Raw genomic sequence first — 18,446 nt, forward strand, 5'->3', positions numbered from 1 at the left:
TTCCTAGGACTCTTCTGAATCAAAGACACAGAATCAACTGCTGAAGAAACACATGCCATACTGGATCTCCAAAATCAATTATTTCCAGGAAGTATGACATGCAAGAAGATTAATAGAGATATCACACTGCAGATGGTCAAATTTAGTAATTCTGTTACTTTCCTGTAAATAAGAGAAATCAAAGTTACACAGAATATTTGCAATAAAAGTGTATAAACAGGGAATGAGAAGGGTAGAAATTCTACACTTGGCTATGCTGCGGACACACTGACATCCTGTGCAAAGATCAGGAAATCACTTAATCCATGTGCCTTGGTTCCTCATCTATAAAACCAATGAAAGTTATTCCTCTTATTGTTGGTGAGGATAAATCTATTAATATTTGTAAAGTGCTCACACATGCTCCCACGTCATAGCAATTAATATGATGGGATAATCAATAAACAAAATAAATATATCTGTAAATAGATCATGATAAAAATTTTCTTCAAGCTCCTTTATATCTTGTTTGATGGCCTATAAAAAGAGTTTAAAACTTTCATAAGCTCACTTAATAATTACAGAAGTTACAAAGAACAGAGGACTTCATAAGACCTCTACTTATCTTCAAAAGAAAGAAAAGATGAGCGGAACACAAAAGCAAGAAATATTCTGTGAAAAAACATTGTGTACTCCCTATTAAAAAGGGGCAATCAGAAATCAGAGTTAAGGAGAAAATAAAAAAGAAACAAAAAAAAAACCCCTCCAAAAAAACAGAGAACTGAATAGTATTTCGTAACTATTCACATCTGTATCTTATGATTAGACAAGCAACAGGAGAATATTACTACATGCAATAACATCCTTTAACATGAAATATTTTTCACACCCAGATTTGGCTTGACAAACAGAAAACAATGAGTTGTGTCAACTGTTTAAGGAAGAATTCTCTAACTGTATGTACACAAAACTCTGCTTTCAGGTAAAAAGGACAGAAAAGCAGAATTTGCAGGCAGTACTACAAGTTTTTCTCATGTAAGAATCAACGGCAGTCACCTTTTGTTTCTACGGATTCTTCTTACACACTTCTTTTTTCACATTCTGATCAGAGATGGATGAATTCCAGGCAGTCTGGCACAGTTAGAGTATCAGCTGATACGTGAGCCCTTCAGCAAGAAAATTTTGCAAAGTGAGGCTCTCAGCTTTCTCACTCACATAGTCAGGGCATTCTCTTCTCTTCTACTTTCTATTTTCAGATGCTGAATTACTTTGTAAGATTTACTCGGGAGTATCAGCAAGAACAGCTTTCAGCAATGTTTCCATTAAGCTTTTCCTGGATAAATCCCTTGGTTTATTAGTGATAAGCTTAAAATTCTCTTCTTTGGCAATGCTTCAGACCAACATAACATATAATACTCTCCTAGGATGCTTACATTTTCATACAGTAGGAGAGAGATGAATGTAAGATAGTGGTACTCCACATGAGAATCCTTTAGGGCAAAGGAAAAATAATTCAGTGTTCTTTCTGAATTTCCCACGTGGAGTAATCAAATACTACCACACTACCTCATTCACTTTGGCATGTCTATGAAAACTAATCATTAAAATTGCAGTTCTTTGCAGTAGTCTTTTTTGGACTTCATGATTATTGTGTCTTCTTTTTTCATCTTTTCTTCCATGGAAGCAAACTACAGCTTTTATTTCATTCTTTTGACATCAGCCAGGTTTTCTAGAGCACACATTAGTATCACTGCTCTCTTCTGGCCTTTTCCACCTGCAGTGCATTAAACTGAACAGTCCTGCAAGAGCTGAAGACTTACTACTGCTTAAAGAGCAGAGGGTTTCTTTCCATATAAAAATTCCCAATAGCTTGAGAATAAACTAAGAGCAACAAAAACACTGGAAATTCTCTTATCCTCCTGAGTACATTCCAGTGCCTTTAGAATCGCAGCTACACAAAGGTCCCTTGAAATTCTCTTCAAAAAGGAGGACAAATTCTCAAGCCTCCTCTATGGCATCCCCACCAGTAGTATATCTCACTTCACACAGCACTCAGGTTTATAATACCAGTGTCAGTCTATGTTGTCTAGCAGTCCTGCTGTCAAGGAGCAATTCTGCTGTCTGTCTCCAATGAGGCTCCAATGAGACACAAACATGCAGTACAAGTATGTCCAGATGCTAGAGGCCTCAACTTAATAACCCATTAAGATATATACAGAAGTCCAGTCTTCTTAATGAATATTACATCAAAGAAGTAAAAATCTATGCAAACTAGGAACACCTTTCAGTGTCATCCTGAATCAGAGGTGAGTACATATTGAATAACTAGTTTAAAAGGCAATAAGTCTTACCTCCTGATACTGTGTAGTGCAAATTCAGATTTCACCAGTTATCAGAGAGCAGAAACTGATTTACTATAAATTAGATGGGTAATGTGTTTGATAGTAATAGCAATAGGAATCACGATCAGTTAAGTCATAACCTCTCCTAAAGGCAAAAGAGAACGGAAATTTATAGCATATCTCAACATGCAAAAGACACAAAGAAGGAAAAATCAATTTATCAGTAAGATCATGGAGAAAAAAACAGTCAAAAAGGAAAGAATGTCTGGACCATTGAGCTAATTGTTTATTAAAAAACAGTATTTCATACATGAGAGAGGAAAACCTATTTCACAACTGGTTTCAAATGCATGATAAAGAAAGCCCATTGCATGAGACCAAATATCAGTTTTGCATCTGTAGATCAGAATTTAGAGCAATTTCCAGAAAGAACTACTGCTATTCCAAGTGATCACACTGCTAAAATAAATTATTTTAGATAGACAAGGATCTCATCATAGTTTGAATTCCCTATGGTGTCATTTCATGTTATATTTCAGAAATTCCTCAATAAAAATGTCAAACAGAAAGCAAGTTGAGAAGTTGAGTTCCCCCGAGAATGATTTTGGACATTTTTCAGCACAAATTTTATCCAGGAAATCTTAACCAAAGACTTCCTCCCAACAAATAAATAAGAAATTTCACTTGATTAGAAAGAAAGAGAAAAATGTTGAAACAAGAACTCAGGAAAAAACACTTAACCTGTCAACCACATTTGATCTACTTAGTTGTGAATACTTCACATTTGTTATTTACAAAGAAGATTGTAATTATCTTCCTATACTAACATAACTAGAAAAACATCCAGTAAATGTTTGAAAAGGAATCCAAACATGAACAAGAAGGTTTAAGATTTTGTACAGACTTCAGTCAAGCAATACATAAAGAAATCCTAATGCAGATCTTCTCCATTACAAGCTGTTTCACAAAGGTTCCTAGATGGCCTGCAGGCTTAGCACTGAACTACCACTGACTCCTGTCTCTAGGCCTCCTATCTCAAATTTTTTAAACCAGTATTTCTGGTGATGTGTACATGATAAAATGCAACACAGGTCACTGAGAGAGCAATTCAGCTGTCTAAATACAGGAGTCTGACATCAATTTAGATTCCTTATATTATTCCATCTAGCCAATAGCTCAAACTCCGGATCTACTCCTATAGATCCCACATCACATTTGTCAGGTCCAGCACTCTCCAAGTGGCAGAGGCATTTATGCTTAGTTAATCAAATTCTCCCTAACAATTCCTGCTGCTTGGCTTCCCATGTGATGACAGAGCAGACCCTAACAATAATGTCTCCAAGACCAAAATATGAGGGCGAAGTAGGGATTGTATAACTTGGTTCAGACCCAGAAAATTGACTTCCACCCAAGCTCATATATCTGTGGTGCTACATGAAAAATTGTTTCAGGCAGAGTGTTCGAAATCAACCTACAGTATGTTTTATAGGTTTTTATGTAAATTCTGTGGAAACGAAGTCATTCTATGCAAGATCCTGCAGTACTACCTAATTTGTCTACAGACTTAATTTCAGCTTGCTGATCAAACATCGCGTGTCCTTTCTTGGAAATAGAATAAAGTTGTCACACAAAATATATGATATAGTACCTCATTAGCAATCTTCACATTGAGAGTTCTGTGAAGTCCTATAGAGAGTGTATGTGTGGGTAGATGAGGGTAGGGAAGCTGCTACAATTGATATCAGTAAAATAATTCAATAAAAGATGGCAAACATTATCAGTGATTTTGTAAAGAATTCTTCGACTTCTTATAACCCATGAAAAATAAGTGATTTCTCAGAGAAAAGGTGGAGATTAGTGTACTCATCAAAGCTTCAATTTATTTAAGTTCCTGATTTCTTCACTGAGAAAAAAAAAAAAAAGCCAAAACTATTAATTGTCATAAACAAATGAAATTTTGCATGCTGGGTGAATTTTCCAAAGGGTTACAGAAACCCTAATTTCACAAATGCAAATACAGTGGTTTAAAACCATACTGGGTTCTCTTAAAAACAGCCATCTACATTTACTTCCTTCTGGTAGTTTAAGCGAAAGGAAATAGAACTGTTACAGGATGGAAAGACTAGAATGCATTCCTGTTCAAAACGGACACTGAAGAGGTCATGGGAATAAGCATGGTATCTCAGCAGGCAGTATAACTGATAATACAAGCAGAGAGCTAGGGACCAAATAATGGCAGAAATCTGAACTTCTCTCTTTTCTAAGGACAATGTCTTAAACCTGAGTTAATTCACAACATGTCACACAAGGGTTTGCAAAGGTACTGTTAAGATTATAAAGTCCAGCCCGAGACCTAAAACTTTCATCCTTAGCAAATTTTAGCTAAGAAAGAAAGAGAAACTCTCTTTTCAGTGCCTCTAAGGAAATGCAGTTATCTTATTGGGATACAGAATTGGGTTGGGTTGGAAGAGACCTCAAAGACCACCCAGTTCCTACCCCCTGCCATGGACAACCTTGCTACCCAGGGATCCATCCAACGTGGCCTTGAACACTACCAGGGATGGGGCATCCACAGCTTCTCTGGGCGGCCTGTGCCAGTGCCTCACCACGCTCTGAGTGAAGAACTTCTTCCTAACATCTAATCTAAATTTCCTTTCTTTTGGTTTAAAACCATTGCCCTTGTCCTATCACTACACTCCCTGACAAAGAGTCTATCCCCAGCTTTCCTGTAGGCCCCTTTTAAGCACTGCAATGAGGTCTTCTCAGAATCTCCTCCAGGCTGAAAATGACCAAATCCCTCAGCTTTTCTTCACAGGAGAGGTGTTTCAGCCTTCTGATCATGTTTGCAGTCTCTGTCTGGACCCGCTCCAACAGCCCCTCACCTTCCTTGTGCTGAGGGCCCCAGAGCTGGACAGAGCACACCAGGTAGACTCTCACAAAGGTGGAGCGGAAGGGGAGAATCACCTCCTTGACCTTCTAGCTGCACTTCTTCTGATGCAGCCCAGGACACGATTGGCTTTCTGGGCTGCAAGTGTACATTGACAGCTTATATTAAGCTCTTCATCCATCAGAACCCCCAAGTCCTTCTCCGTAGGGCTGCTCTGTCCACTCATTACATTGCCTGTATTCATATTTGGGACTACACCAGGTGTGTGTCCTTGGCCTTTTCTGAATAATATGATGTTTGCACAGGCTCACCTACTGAGCCTGTTAAGATCACTTTGGATGGCATCTCTTCCTTCCAGTGTGTTGACTGCAGTGTTCATCTTGATGTCACCCACAAACTTACTGAGAGTTCAGTCAGCCTCATTGTCCATGTTGCTGACAAAGATGTTAAATAGTGATACAGATCCCTGAGGAACACCTGTTGACCCCCCTTGGACATCAAGCCACTAACAGCAACTCTTTGAGCACAACTATCCAGCCAATTACTTATCCATCAAGTGGTCCATCTGCCACATCTCTCTTTCTTCAATGTGGAGACATGGATGTTGTGCAGGACAGTGTCAAATGCTTTGTCAAAGACCATTCATTAGTTGAAACTATTCAATCTGCATTTGAGGAAACAAAATTAAAGGGTAACTGTGACCTCTTTTAGTGTCCTAAAGTTACTTGCTGGGAGAGTCTTTTGCTGTCATTCCCACTCATCTGTTCACTGATTCTCTTCTAGTGGAAACATGTTCCTAACATTCTTGGAGTAATACAAAATGCTAGCTCCAAGAATGTGAATATGATTCTCACAACTATCTTGGTAAGCTTTGGACCAATACTTGGAACCAGATCCACCTGTTAAACACAGTGGTTTATACTGTCTTTTCCTTATCTGTGCCAAAACCAAGTGTTTAAGTAGAAATCTATGAAAAGAAAATTAGAAATCCATTTATCTCTGTGGATCCAGCCTGCGTCTTGCATGATCAGAGAAGAACAACATAGCATGGGTCCAAGATAATCCCACAGGTCTGAAAGGTTCGTCTTTTATCAGGTCACTCATTTTGCTGTTCATAATTGCTAGTATATTTTTCCCTACTTCTACAGGAATAACTGGAAACAAATTTGATAGTAGCAAGCTGTTAGAAACAATATATCTACACATTTATTTGAATTCCAAATAGCTGTCCTGTTTTATTGAGAGATATGTATGAAAATTAATATAAATAGAGTTTTTCTTCCTTTTTTCTTTTTTTTTTTTTTTTTTGAAAATGAATGGCTGGCTGCTCTTTTTGTAAGAAATACCTCCTGCACAATTAATCATTTGGCCACCTCAGGTTTACACAAATAAATCTATTTAGTCTGTTCTATGATAAATGAAATTTGGAAGTTTGTGTCAAAAACTTGTCAATGGTCAGGATGTATAATCCATCTGAATAAATATTACTTCATTTGAAAGTGAACGAAGTATGAAATACATCTATTAAAAGGCTAAGCAGAAATTTGCTCAGAAATTCTAGTTGTTACACAGCTTCAGTGAGCGCAGACTGATGTTACTGGACATTATTATTTCTGCTATATAACTGCCTTATTTTTCTTGTAAAGAATATCAGTTTCTACCACAGTAAAAGTGCTGCAGAACACAGATGAAATATCCCTTTTCTGCACTATTTTATGCACATTAACTCAAACCGTATTTGGGACTGCATCAAACAGTGTTCCTCGCACTTATATTGGGAATAACGAGAAAGATAGTCACTAGGCACTAAGCTATAACTAAAATGACTACCCAGCAAGCAGGTATGAGAAACTGGATGTAGCGATCAGAGTTCATTTCCAGGTAATTGGTGTGAAGAAATTTAAACAAAACACATGGTTTTTTTTTGGAGTACGTTGGATAAGATCCACCTATTTAAAACAAAGCAATGAACATGAATCAAAATTCCAGGTACCTAAATCCTAAAAACTGCTGAAGCAACTAACATCTTCAACCTCTTTTTATAAAGTTAGTGGACTGTGTCCATCCCCTTTGTAAACATCTATTAATAACTACTCTTCTGCCTTGTTTTATTATCCAAGTACTCCTTCATAAAAACAAACAAAGAAACAACACAAATTTGCACTTCTAATGCTTAGTAACCTATGTTCATACAGAACATCCTTGAAATATGTTACCCTAAGAAGGAAAAAAGGGTGGGGAGTGAGCTTTAAATAAATGACTGGAATTACAAAATTTGGAAGAAATAGGCAAAATATATTGAAGTGAATAGGACAGATTATTTTTTTTAAAAAAGAAACCCAAGTATCCAGCACAGGCTTTGTGTAAAAACCCTCACCACCTTGACCTCCAGTGTTAGGAACATATAATCTGACTGGAGTATGATAGGATGATGAGTGCCAACTTTAAGAATCTGGTCTAAACAACTCTGGAGTCAATGGATGCATTTCAACTTCTTCAATTGGATCTGAATCAGATTTTTTACAAAATAAAATGCAACCAAATCATCAGACTCTTGCCACAGCCATGAAACGAAACTTTCTTTCCAGCATTCGCTACTTACCAAGACAGTTGTGGCCATCATGGGCCAACATGAACCCATCATAGCACGTACATCTGTAGTTGCCAGGAATGTTGATGCACTCATGGACACAACCCCCATTGTAGAAGTCATTTTCACATTCATCAATATCTAAAATATAAAAGGAGGAGAAAAAAATTGTAAAAAGATGATTCTAAGAGAAAAATTTCTCCAATCAAACGTAAGTTTGAATACAAGCATGATCCTAATTATTATATTATTCATCCAAGAGAATTACTGACAGAATAAATGCAGATTGTATGAGACTAAATTCAGCAAGTTTCAGCATAGGACATTCCATCCAAAGTAATGACAGCATCAACAGGGGAAACAATTACATGTTGTCAGATTTATTTTTTTAAGTTATTTGTGTACATTTTTCTCTTTAAACTGTATTTTTCTATTTTAAATAATCAAGCAGACGATGCATTAAAATAATAAAATCATGAAATCACAAGGCTGGAAAGAACCTACAAGATCATCTAGTCCAACTGTCCTCCCGTTACCAATGCTACCACAAGCCACTAAACCATATCTTGTAGCTCCTCATCCAGACGCCTCTTGAACACTGACAGGGATGGCAACTCCACCACCTTGTCTAATGTTTGACTTGGTAGCAAAAACATCTATCTGAAACATACTATTAACATGGCATAACACATAAGATGAAAGTATGTTTCCTTTAATCAGAAAAAAAGTTTTCTCAGTATAATAATGATTTGATCTACTCCTCACAAAATATAAAGCTGCTTTTCTTGCAATAAATCTTGAAAAGCACAATTTCTGAAATAGCTGTCACTGTCCACTGAGGACCATGAAGTTGCACTTGATAACATGGTATAGTTTTATCTCTCTTGCCACCTATCCCAGAAAACAAGTCCTATTAAAATTTTCCATATTAATATAAATACGTCAACAACAACAACAAAATCTAAAATTTTATTCTTAGCAAGTATGCTAGAACTATTATAAATTATTTTTATATATTATGAAACAGAATGAATAGCAAAAGATGCATTCTGCTTCTGTTGTGGTTTTATGATTTTTGTTATTGGTATTCCACATCATAACATCATGCACTGGGCATGTAAAGCACTGGGAGTTTAAGAGTTAATGCCCCACTTCCATGAACCACAGATTTTCCAAATGCTTAGCTCTCAGAAGAGAAGAACTTCATACCCCAAAGGACTCTGCATTCAGAGGGGAAGATAAAGGTTCAGGCAAGTCACAGGACCCACTTTCTGTCTCGCTACTGGGTGTGCTCCCCAGCCATTTCACCTTCAATTCAGAGTAAGGCCTTCGGTTTTGGACACTCTCTCATTTTATTTGATTTATTAGCCTCAGTTTCAATTATATATTGTATTATATTGTGCTATCTTGCATTCTGATATACTTAGTAAATTAACTTTCCTCCTCAGATTGTTGCTGCTGTTCTGTTTTTAGGCCCACCTCCCATCTCCCTATCCTTCCCGCTTTTCCTTTCCCAGGACATGGGCCCATGGGTCCCACATGGGCAGAACTGACCCATGAACTATTGACACCCCCCACCCCAGCCTGTGTGCCTGCTGTCCCTCTATCACAGACACAGATTGATCTATATAGCCTTGTGACAGCTTCAAATGCAAACAATTCTTATATGATCTTCCCTGACTCACATAAAAATCACTTCTTCGCTCATTCTGGAAAGTGCAAACTTTCTTCTTTCTACAAATTACATTTTGACACACAGATGGGATGTCAATACTACAATTGCTGACGTGGATCATTCAGCAGTGCACATCAGCCAACTAAAAATTAACAATTACAGACAGCCTTCTGTCCTGCTATCAGCTCTAAATCTATGGCATGCTAGACCAAAACTACTAGCTACTGTCCCTAAGTTACATGCTGCATGATGCAGAGTTAAAATAATCCTTAGGAAATCATCTTTTGGTACATTAAAACTATCCTGGTCATGCATTTCAAATGTGCCTTTCATTGCAAAGGTGACTAGAGTATTTCTGTACTAGGTTTACACAGACATTTTAGGAATAAAATGAAATACAAAAGAACTTCTAAAGTTACCACAAAAGATTCGCTACCTGGCATCATACCCAGATACAATGGCAAAACAGCAAGGTAGTCTGGGAAAACCAAATGCTTCTGAAAAGACAGCTGGAACTCAGTCACCCAGGGGATCTTTGTACATTTCTGGCCCTTAGCTTGAACCTGTTTGCCTCTCCTTGCACAGTCTTTTGAGACACATGATCAGACCAGTTACGTTCAGGGGACTCAGCCTCCTGACCTGAAAATCTGGGATGACGTACAGAATAGCCTCCCCCACCTCCCCAGTTCAGACAGAAACAGATAGAGACCTGCTACTCCACCTGGACTGTCACAAGTCCATGGGGCCAGATGACATCCACCCAATGGTGCTGAGCGAGCTGGCAGAGGTGATTGCCAAGGTGCTTTCTACCGTCTATCAGTGATCTTGGACAAATGGAGAGCTTGCCAATGTGACTCAGTAAAGGTCATAAGGAGGATCCAGGGAACTACAGGCCTGCCAGCCTGACCTTGGTGCTGGGGAAGCTAATGAAACAGACCGTCATGAGTGAGATCACACTACATGTATAGGACAACCAGGGAATCAGGCCCAGCCATCACTGTTTCATGAAAGGCAGGTCCTGCTTGACCAACCTGATTTCCTTGTATGATCAAGTGATCCGCCTAGTGGATGAGGGTAAGGATGTCAATATGTAGTCTACCTACACTTTAGCAAAGCCATTGACACTGTCTCCCACAGTATTCTCCTGGGTAAGCTGTCAGCCCATGGCTTGGACAGGTACACCTTTTGCTGGGTAAAGAATTGGCTGGAAGGCTGGATCCAGAGAGTGGTGATGAATGGAGTTAAATCCAGCTGGTGACCAATCACGAGTGACATTTCCCAGGGGTTGGTACTAGCCTATCCTGTCTGATATCTTTATTAATGATCTGGATGAAGGAATTGAGCGTACCCTCAGTACATGTGCAGATGACACCAAGTTGGGAGGAAGTGTCTGTCCACCTGAGGGTAGAAATGCCATACAGAGAAATCTGGACAGGTTGGATTGCTGAGCTGAAGCCAACAGGGTTAAATTTAACAAGACCAAGTGTGGCACTCCAGCCATAACAACCCCAAGCAACACTATAGGCTTGGGGCAGAGTGTTTGGAAAGCTGTGTGGTGGATATAGATCTCAGGGTGTTGGTCAATGCTGACCTGAACATGAGCTAGCAGTGTGCCCAGGTGACCCAAGAAAGCCAGTGGCTTGTAGCAGAAATAGAGTTGCCAGCAGGAGCAGGGAGGTAATTGTTCCCCTGTACTCAGCTCTGCTGAGGCTGCACCTCGAGTACTGTGTTCAGTTTTGGGCCTCTCAATACAAGAAAGACATCGAGGCCCTGGAGTGTGCCCAGAGAAAGCCAAAAAAAAAAAATGGTGAAAGGTCCGGAGCATAACCCTTAGGAGGAACAGCTGAGGGAACAGGGATTGTTTAATCTGGAGAAGAGGAGGCTCAGAGGAGACCTTATTGCTCTCTGCGACTCCCTGAAAGGAGGTTGTGGCAAGGTGAGGTTCAGCCTCTTCTTCATGGTAACTAGCAATAGGACATAAGGGAATGACCTCAAACTGTGCCAGGGGAGGTTCAGATTAGATATCAGGATGAATTTTTTCTCAGAAAGAGTGGTGAGGCATTGAAACAGTCTGTCCAGGGAGGTGGTGCAGTCACCACCCCTGGAGGTGTTTAAGGAACACCTAACGTAGATGTAGGTAGATGTAATACTTAGGGACCAGATTATCTTGGAGGTCTTTTCCAATCTTAATGATTCCATGGTCCATCAGACAACAGAAAGGTCCTCTCCTCAGCTTCTTTCCAAGCCACCCCAACCTGATCCTCCTATCCTGAAAATCTCCCTAGAGCTCAGAGTAGCCTACGTCTCCTTCCACTTCTATCTAACAGCTCTGAAGGCCTCCCTCTGCAATCTCCTTAGGAGCTCAAAATGAGAATTACTAACTTAACTTCACCTGCAAAACCAGTGAATTTTTTTTTTTGTAAAACAGCATTCAGCACAACAAAAATATTGGAAATAAGTAAGTGGAGACAGGTTCTTCCTAATAAAAATACTGCCTATTGCTAAAATGTAAACTTCCTAATCTTTCAATCATTGCTCTGATTTGAAGAGTTCCCATCTTTCACTAAGTGTTTCCGTCCATTAGTTGTACAAGACCCACGTCAGCACAGCCTGTGGATGTACTCTACCTCCCAGTATGACAACAAATAGCTTCCTCTGTGATTTTTCCTAAAAATGATAACCATAAAATCAGTTACTGCTTATTTGGTCCCCTCTGAACATATTTGCACTGTAGCGTTGCAAAGTCTCAGAGAAGCTCTTCTGTATTTATAGCCCAGTGAATCTGGGTGTACATTTCCAGAGCCTTCTACACATCTCCACTTAACAAATATTTGCAGCTTACACTGCCATTCATGAATATTTTCAAAAACTTCCTATCATTTTCACTCGACAAGGACAAAAGCAGAGACTTACAGTTATGCCTTGTTTCAATGGGCCAACTCAACAACAGAAAAGCATGTAACATTATTTCAATGTCAGGTGCGTACTCCAAGATAACTTCACTTTCAGATTTGCTTTTAACTTTCATCCAGCACCAAGATTCTTCAGAAGAAGGAATTCAGAAGAAAGCGCAATCAGTTGTTATGTTCATCAGACTACAGAGCCCTGATGAATTTATTTCCTTTTTTCAAACAGTGAATCAAGCAGGACTATATTTTTAAGTAAGTGACAGGAGAGCCTTCCAAAGAGACAAAAATCAAAGTAATGTAAAGTCTTTTTCTTCATATAATACTGATTTCTAAAAATCCACACCATGATCAGGAACTCAAGGTGCTTAACTGATACTTAAATTCCAGAAAGGGTAATCTAACAGATAGCTCAACCAGAAAAAATAACTAAAGAGACAGATTCTTTCTACCTCTTTCTCTCAAGAAGTTCTACTTATGTTAAATTTTCCCACAGGGTTAGAGGACTACTTCTCCCTTTTGTACCCCAAGAAGGCTAAAAACAAGGAGTGAAGCTAAACGTTCCCCCTCCATGTTATTTAAGAGACATCATCTGTTGGCTGACTTGAATTGCTATGTCCAGTACTGTTAATAAAACACTAAGAGGATAAGGCTGGTGATCTTCAAACTTTAAAAATAAACAAATAAATAAAACAAACCATCACTAAAGAAAAATTATTCAATAAACCCCAACCAAAAACCTGTACAAAGCCTACAAAGTTGAAAGGTTGAACTTGTTTCAAGCTCCAGTTGCTCCAAGAGAAATGCAGACATAGTACCAGCAAACAACACAAACACCACTCCATCTTGAAAGAGGACATTCTTTAAAGAATACATCAGTGAAAGTGTTGAAAACTAGTTCACAGGCAGAATATTACAAGTGACATGGCAGGATATGGCTTATTCAGTAAGCCTAATACAGCAATAAACACAAAAGGAGTGCATTCAAACATGCAAGGACGGTAGGCTTGCTCTTAATTTTATCTGCAATAAAACTCAAAATTTCCAGGGGCCAGCTATGTTTGCTTCCTTTTGTTTAGATCATATCCTATTACCATTTTCTTCCTGTAATTGACAGAATTGGGTGTTAATTGAATTCTGGGCTCCAAACAGCTCTAAGCAGAAAGTTAGCTGTTTCCATTAGTTTTGTAGATTCAACTAACCTTAAAGGTTTTGAAGTGTTTGGTCACTTTAAAACGTTATTCATCATGAAAGAACTGCCATAACACAGAACAAAATAAGCAGTACATGCAATGCTGAATTAGCAAGATCTGCTGCAGTCTAGCTCTCAGTTGGAAGCCAACAGTTTTAACCAGATTAGCAAAATACTTTCGAAGTTTTTAATCCAGATAATTCTAGCCACACAGATAAGCAACTCTTGGAGTGACTGATAGTGCACTAAAGAGATCACAGGCACCAGGTCGAGGGAGGTTCTCTTCCCCTGTTCTCTATCCTGGTGAAGCCATATCTGGAGTGCTGCATCCAGTTCTGCGCTCCCCAGTTCAAGAAGGACAGGGAACCTCTGGAGAACCCAGTGAAGTGACACAAAGATGATGAGGGGCCTGGAGCATTTTCCGTATGAGGAAGGACTGAAAACCTTGGGACTGTTTAGCGTAGAGAAGACTGAGAGGGGATCTGATCAATGCTTATAAATATCTAGTGGGACAGAGTCAAGTGGATGGAGCCAGGTTGCTTTCAGTGGTGCCCAGCAACAGGACAAGGGGCAATGGGTACAAAGTGGAAGTAAGAAGTTCCATCTGGACGTGAGGAAAAGCTTCTTTACTGTGAGGGTGACGGAGCACTGGAACAGGTTGCCCAGAGAGGCTGTAGAGTCTCCTTCTCTGGAGATATTCAGAACCAGTCCGGATGCTTTCCTGTGTAACCTGCTGTAGGGAACCAATTTAAGCAAGAGGGTGAGACTCCTATTTTGCAATTCTGTGGTAAAGAAAATGTCGGAATAGGTTTCCTTAGAAAAGTATTGCAGCTTTCTCTCCAGGAAGAACACATTTCATACGGAATTACAATGGCAGCACTTATAGGACCCCAGAAAAAAAAAAAACAACAACAACCATTAAATACTCCAGGCTTAGTATAGGGATATTTAAAACAGTGATATAGTCTGCGAAAAACCTAGTTGGGCTTACTATGTTCAAGTGAGATAGCAACTTCCAAGGCCAAAGCTGGAAGTGTACAACCACATTTTCAGTTGCTGGTGAGCAAGACCTTTCCGGAACTTGTTTGGGAAATCTTGTAAATCCACTGCTTGTTTCAAAAGTTTTAAAATATACTGTTATCAGGGAGTGGGGGGAGAGAAATAAAAAGATCGCTTATTGGGAGTAACTGCACAGGTTCAATTATTTCTCAGGATGTAAAAAGCTTGGATAGTACAATAGATATCCTACTCGAAAGCAGAGGTGAGCCTCATTGCTGTAGCTGGGAAAGAACTATCAGCATCTTTAGGGAATGCAGTAATTCCATGCACTGCTGCTGTCCTCTTTCATCAACAACAAGCAGTGGTGTGACTTGAAAGGTACATCTGGAATGATACTATTATGTAAGGATTCGAGAACATTTTTTAAAGAACTTGGCCAGATGTCTGACAGAATCCTAGCATTTAATACCACACAGAAGTGCTGTAATTTTCAAACACTGCATTTCATTTACAAGAAGAGAATGTGAAGTTGCCTTTTACTATGCAACCTAATTCCTTTTAGTCTGGCAGGACCTGCATCCATCTCACAGCAACTGAGTCTTCTTCCATTATTGTAAGTGAGACACAACAGCACAGAAATGCGTTTCTTTTATGTATTCTGCAAAGGGATGGCTCTCTCAGAAATGTCACAAAGTCACTGTGATTTATAAACTTCCAGAAGCAAATCTTCCAGGAGCACAAACAACTTGGCTAAGAAAAGTTCAAAATAAAACAAGAATTGATCTCTTCAGCTTTTGGTAACACAGTAACTCAGCTTTCTGATTTCAGCGGAAAGTAGAAGACACATCACTATGTAACAGTAACTACTGTCCAAAATACAAACCAAACTGCAAAACTGGGTGAGGAAAATGCTAGTTTCCATTTTGTCTACTCAGTTTCATCCTGATGTAATGAAATTTGCTGTTTGCTAGCCACCTTTTCCAAGCACTAACAATCTTTGCTAGAAGGCTGCGCAGACTTTGTCCCAGAAAAGTATAAAAACCACCTCCAGCAAAGTCCTTTCCCAGTCTTAATGAAACCACTTGCCATTCATTAAGTTCTTCGATGTCCAAAAGTCCTTACAACACATAAAACAAAATGTATTTGTCAGCACAGCTACAGACCATTATGGGCAAAGCCACTGAAATCAAAGGAAACGTCTGTGTGGAACTGACAAATTTTGGATTGGTGTCACAGCTAAGCTGCTGGAGAAGCCTTAGGGCTATTAGCATGCAAGGGGAAGAAGGGCTGAGCGCTGAAAGTCAACGAGCCAAATTCAGCCTTCAGTGTTGTACTCTACAGATTTCTACAAAAAATGGGAAAGCATGCATTCTAAAAACCTTTACCTTGACACTTATCAAGGACACATGTCCCAGAAGTCACCACACAGTAGTACTTCAAAATAGGGGTAGAACTGGGTAAAATATGGGTTCATTGGAAAGTATTTCAATATGACTAATGTAAGGAAGGATCTGGAGTTAATTTAGTAAACACAAATTGCAATTGACTTTGAAAGGAATAATTTATGTGCTTGGACATTTTAAAATAAATAGCCAAAGGAAGCTGTCTGCTCACATCAATTTTTTTCTAAATTAGAGAACCATGAACAAAACTTAGCATACAGATATATTACAGAGCTGAGGGGTATTTCCTAAAGAGTTAGATCCATAAAACAGTTAGAAAAATAAATATTAAATTCCTTGCTAGAGTATCTTGATGGATAAATTTGTATATTTATTCAACATCTAAAGAGAAAAGTATTTCTGCTTTTATCTTCGTCTATTCATTTTGCTGCTTTAAACGAAACACTGACAAAGGGACATTAGGGAGATATTAAGTAACATCATATTTAAAGTCTTGCATGGTGAGAGGTTGCAGCCCACCCGTTTTACCTGTAGAGGACAAAAAGTACCACTTGCAGAATTCTGTATCATCAGTCACTTTGTGCATATGACCGTTCTGCAGTTGCATATGTTGTCTGCTTATCCAGAACTGGTATGCAGCAAAGGACATCGCAAAATGCTGGAACGCTTATTTCCATGTGGTAATATTTTGCACTTTTAATGGCTTCCCTCTTGAAAGGCCTTCAAGAATTTTTATGGATTCATTACTGAGTTTCAGTCACTGTTTCTCTAAGGACTACAACAGCATCTTCACTTCCACAAATAATAATAACAATAATAATAATAATAATAATAATAATAAAAAGAAAAATAGGTTCCAGATACTATACGATTAAGAGTAGAGTAGAAGGAGAGTTGTTTTTCCTCACCGTGTACTTTTATGCAACCTTGTTTTCGGATGCTGTGAAAAGAAGTAATATCTTGTAGTATCTAGAGGTGACATGGTCAGAGGTGAAATCCCAACCCCAGAGAAGTCGAGGCAGTTTTTTCATTGGCTTTATGGAGCCAGGAAGACATGTTTCCTGAGACTCACGGTAAAGAGATACCAGAGATAGGATCAGCAATTAATTATCTTGTTCCCACTTCCAAACTCAGAAGCAGCAGCAACATAACATCAAGAGTGTTACTTTACTTTTAAGGAAACAGGCACTAATGAAGTAACATGCAGACAGACAACAATACAAACAATGTCAAGACCTGAACCATAATCAAATCAGCATCTTACTTATTTTAATGGCTTTTGCGGTCCCCAAACTAAATGATTAAAATAGAAAAAAAACCAACCAAACAACATGGCAGTATTTGTATATGTTCTGATTCTTTGGCAGATCCTACATTTAATATACTTTCAGCAGTTACATACACCCTGGATAACCTGAACTATTTAATGCAGTTGTATTTCATACATCAAGTTGTACTTTCCATAATGAGGGAACCACTTCCAGATTTGAAGGCCAGAAGAAAAATCTCACAGGTTAAGGTCTGCTTCAGTTAAGCACAACCCAAATTTGCCAAAAATTCAGCTCTGCCTGGAAAACGTCCAACCAGAGCAGTAGTACTAAAATGATTAGATTCTCAAGGAGTTCATCATCAGCAAATTTCCACATGTTCAAAATTACTTGAACTTCCAGTGTTCTGCTCTTAACATCTGCAATAGTTGAATCAACAGGGAAAATGCTAGTAATTCTATTCAGGCTGACCTTACCTGCTGACACTCTGCTCCCCTGCAATAGTTGAACTGGCATCTTATTCTAGGTCCAAATTTTAAGAAAAAGTAATGGAAAAACAACAAGAAAATGTAATTCATTCAAATTCTTTCTACTCCAAACAAATCCTTGACCTTTACTTTAATGAAATCCATTTCCAAAAATCCCTTACCATGAAAAACTTCCTAAATCACTTCTTGCCATAAGAGAAAACCAATTAAAGTCTATCATTTATTACATCCTGAGATAGTGACGTACTTTTTTAATACTTATAAATGCTAACATCTTTATTCTTCAGATGCTGTGACCTTCAAAACATTACGATCTAATGAATCAAAGAGGAACACACAGTGCAGTTTTTATGGCTTTCAGGTTGTCATGATATTTTCAAGATGCTTGTGCCCAAGAAAACTGTAAAATGTGATAGCCATTAGGACTACTCTAAGAACCAAGGTCAAGGGTGAGCAGGATAGGAATGGAGTAAAAGCAGAGTAAGTAGCTTGATGTTTCTCAGCACAGAAAAGAAAGAATAGAACAGGTACAATAGGTTGATTAATAGGAAGGGCTTTTTTCCCCAGCATAAATCTCTCAATAGCCCTTGTACTAAAAGTATTGTCCTTCCAATGTTTTTCCCATTAGCGCATTCACAAAGAAACAAAAAATAAACTCAGTTTTACAACTTTTTTCAAGAATGTCACAAAGCGCTATTTTCCAATATAAAAACAGCA

At 38.6% G+C, this 18,446-nt stretch overlaps 1 protein-coding gene across 4 annotated transcripts in view; it reads right to left on the reverse strand.

The window, feature by feature from the left end:
- Positions 1 to 18,446, reverse strand: part of SCUBE1 (signal peptide, CUB domain and EGF like domain containing 1) — a 205,337-nt gene that overhangs the window by 163,691 nt on the left and 23,200 nt on the right. For all 4 annotated transcript variants that reach the window (XR_006171503.1, XM_042835115.1, XM_042835114.1 and 1 more), the window contains exon 3: positions 7,811 to 7,939. Coding sequence is in view for 3 of the 4 variants with exons in the window: in XM_042835115.1 (XP_042691049.1) it covers positions 7,811 to 7,939 (129 nt within the window). In the remaining variant the exon portion in view is untranslated. The remainder of the gene's footprint in view (positions 1 to 7,810; positions 7,940 to 18,446) is intronic.

This window comes from Centrocercus urophasianus, unplaced genomic scaffold (genome assembly GCF_019232065.1).
Source record: "Centrocercus urophasianus isolate 14NV4802_14NV808 unplaced genomic scaffold, USGS_Curo_1.0 seq_5, whole genome shotgun sequence".
Taxonomy (NCBI): Eukaryota; Metazoa; Chordata; class Aves; order Galliformes; family Phasianidae; genus Centrocercus; species Centrocercus urophasianus.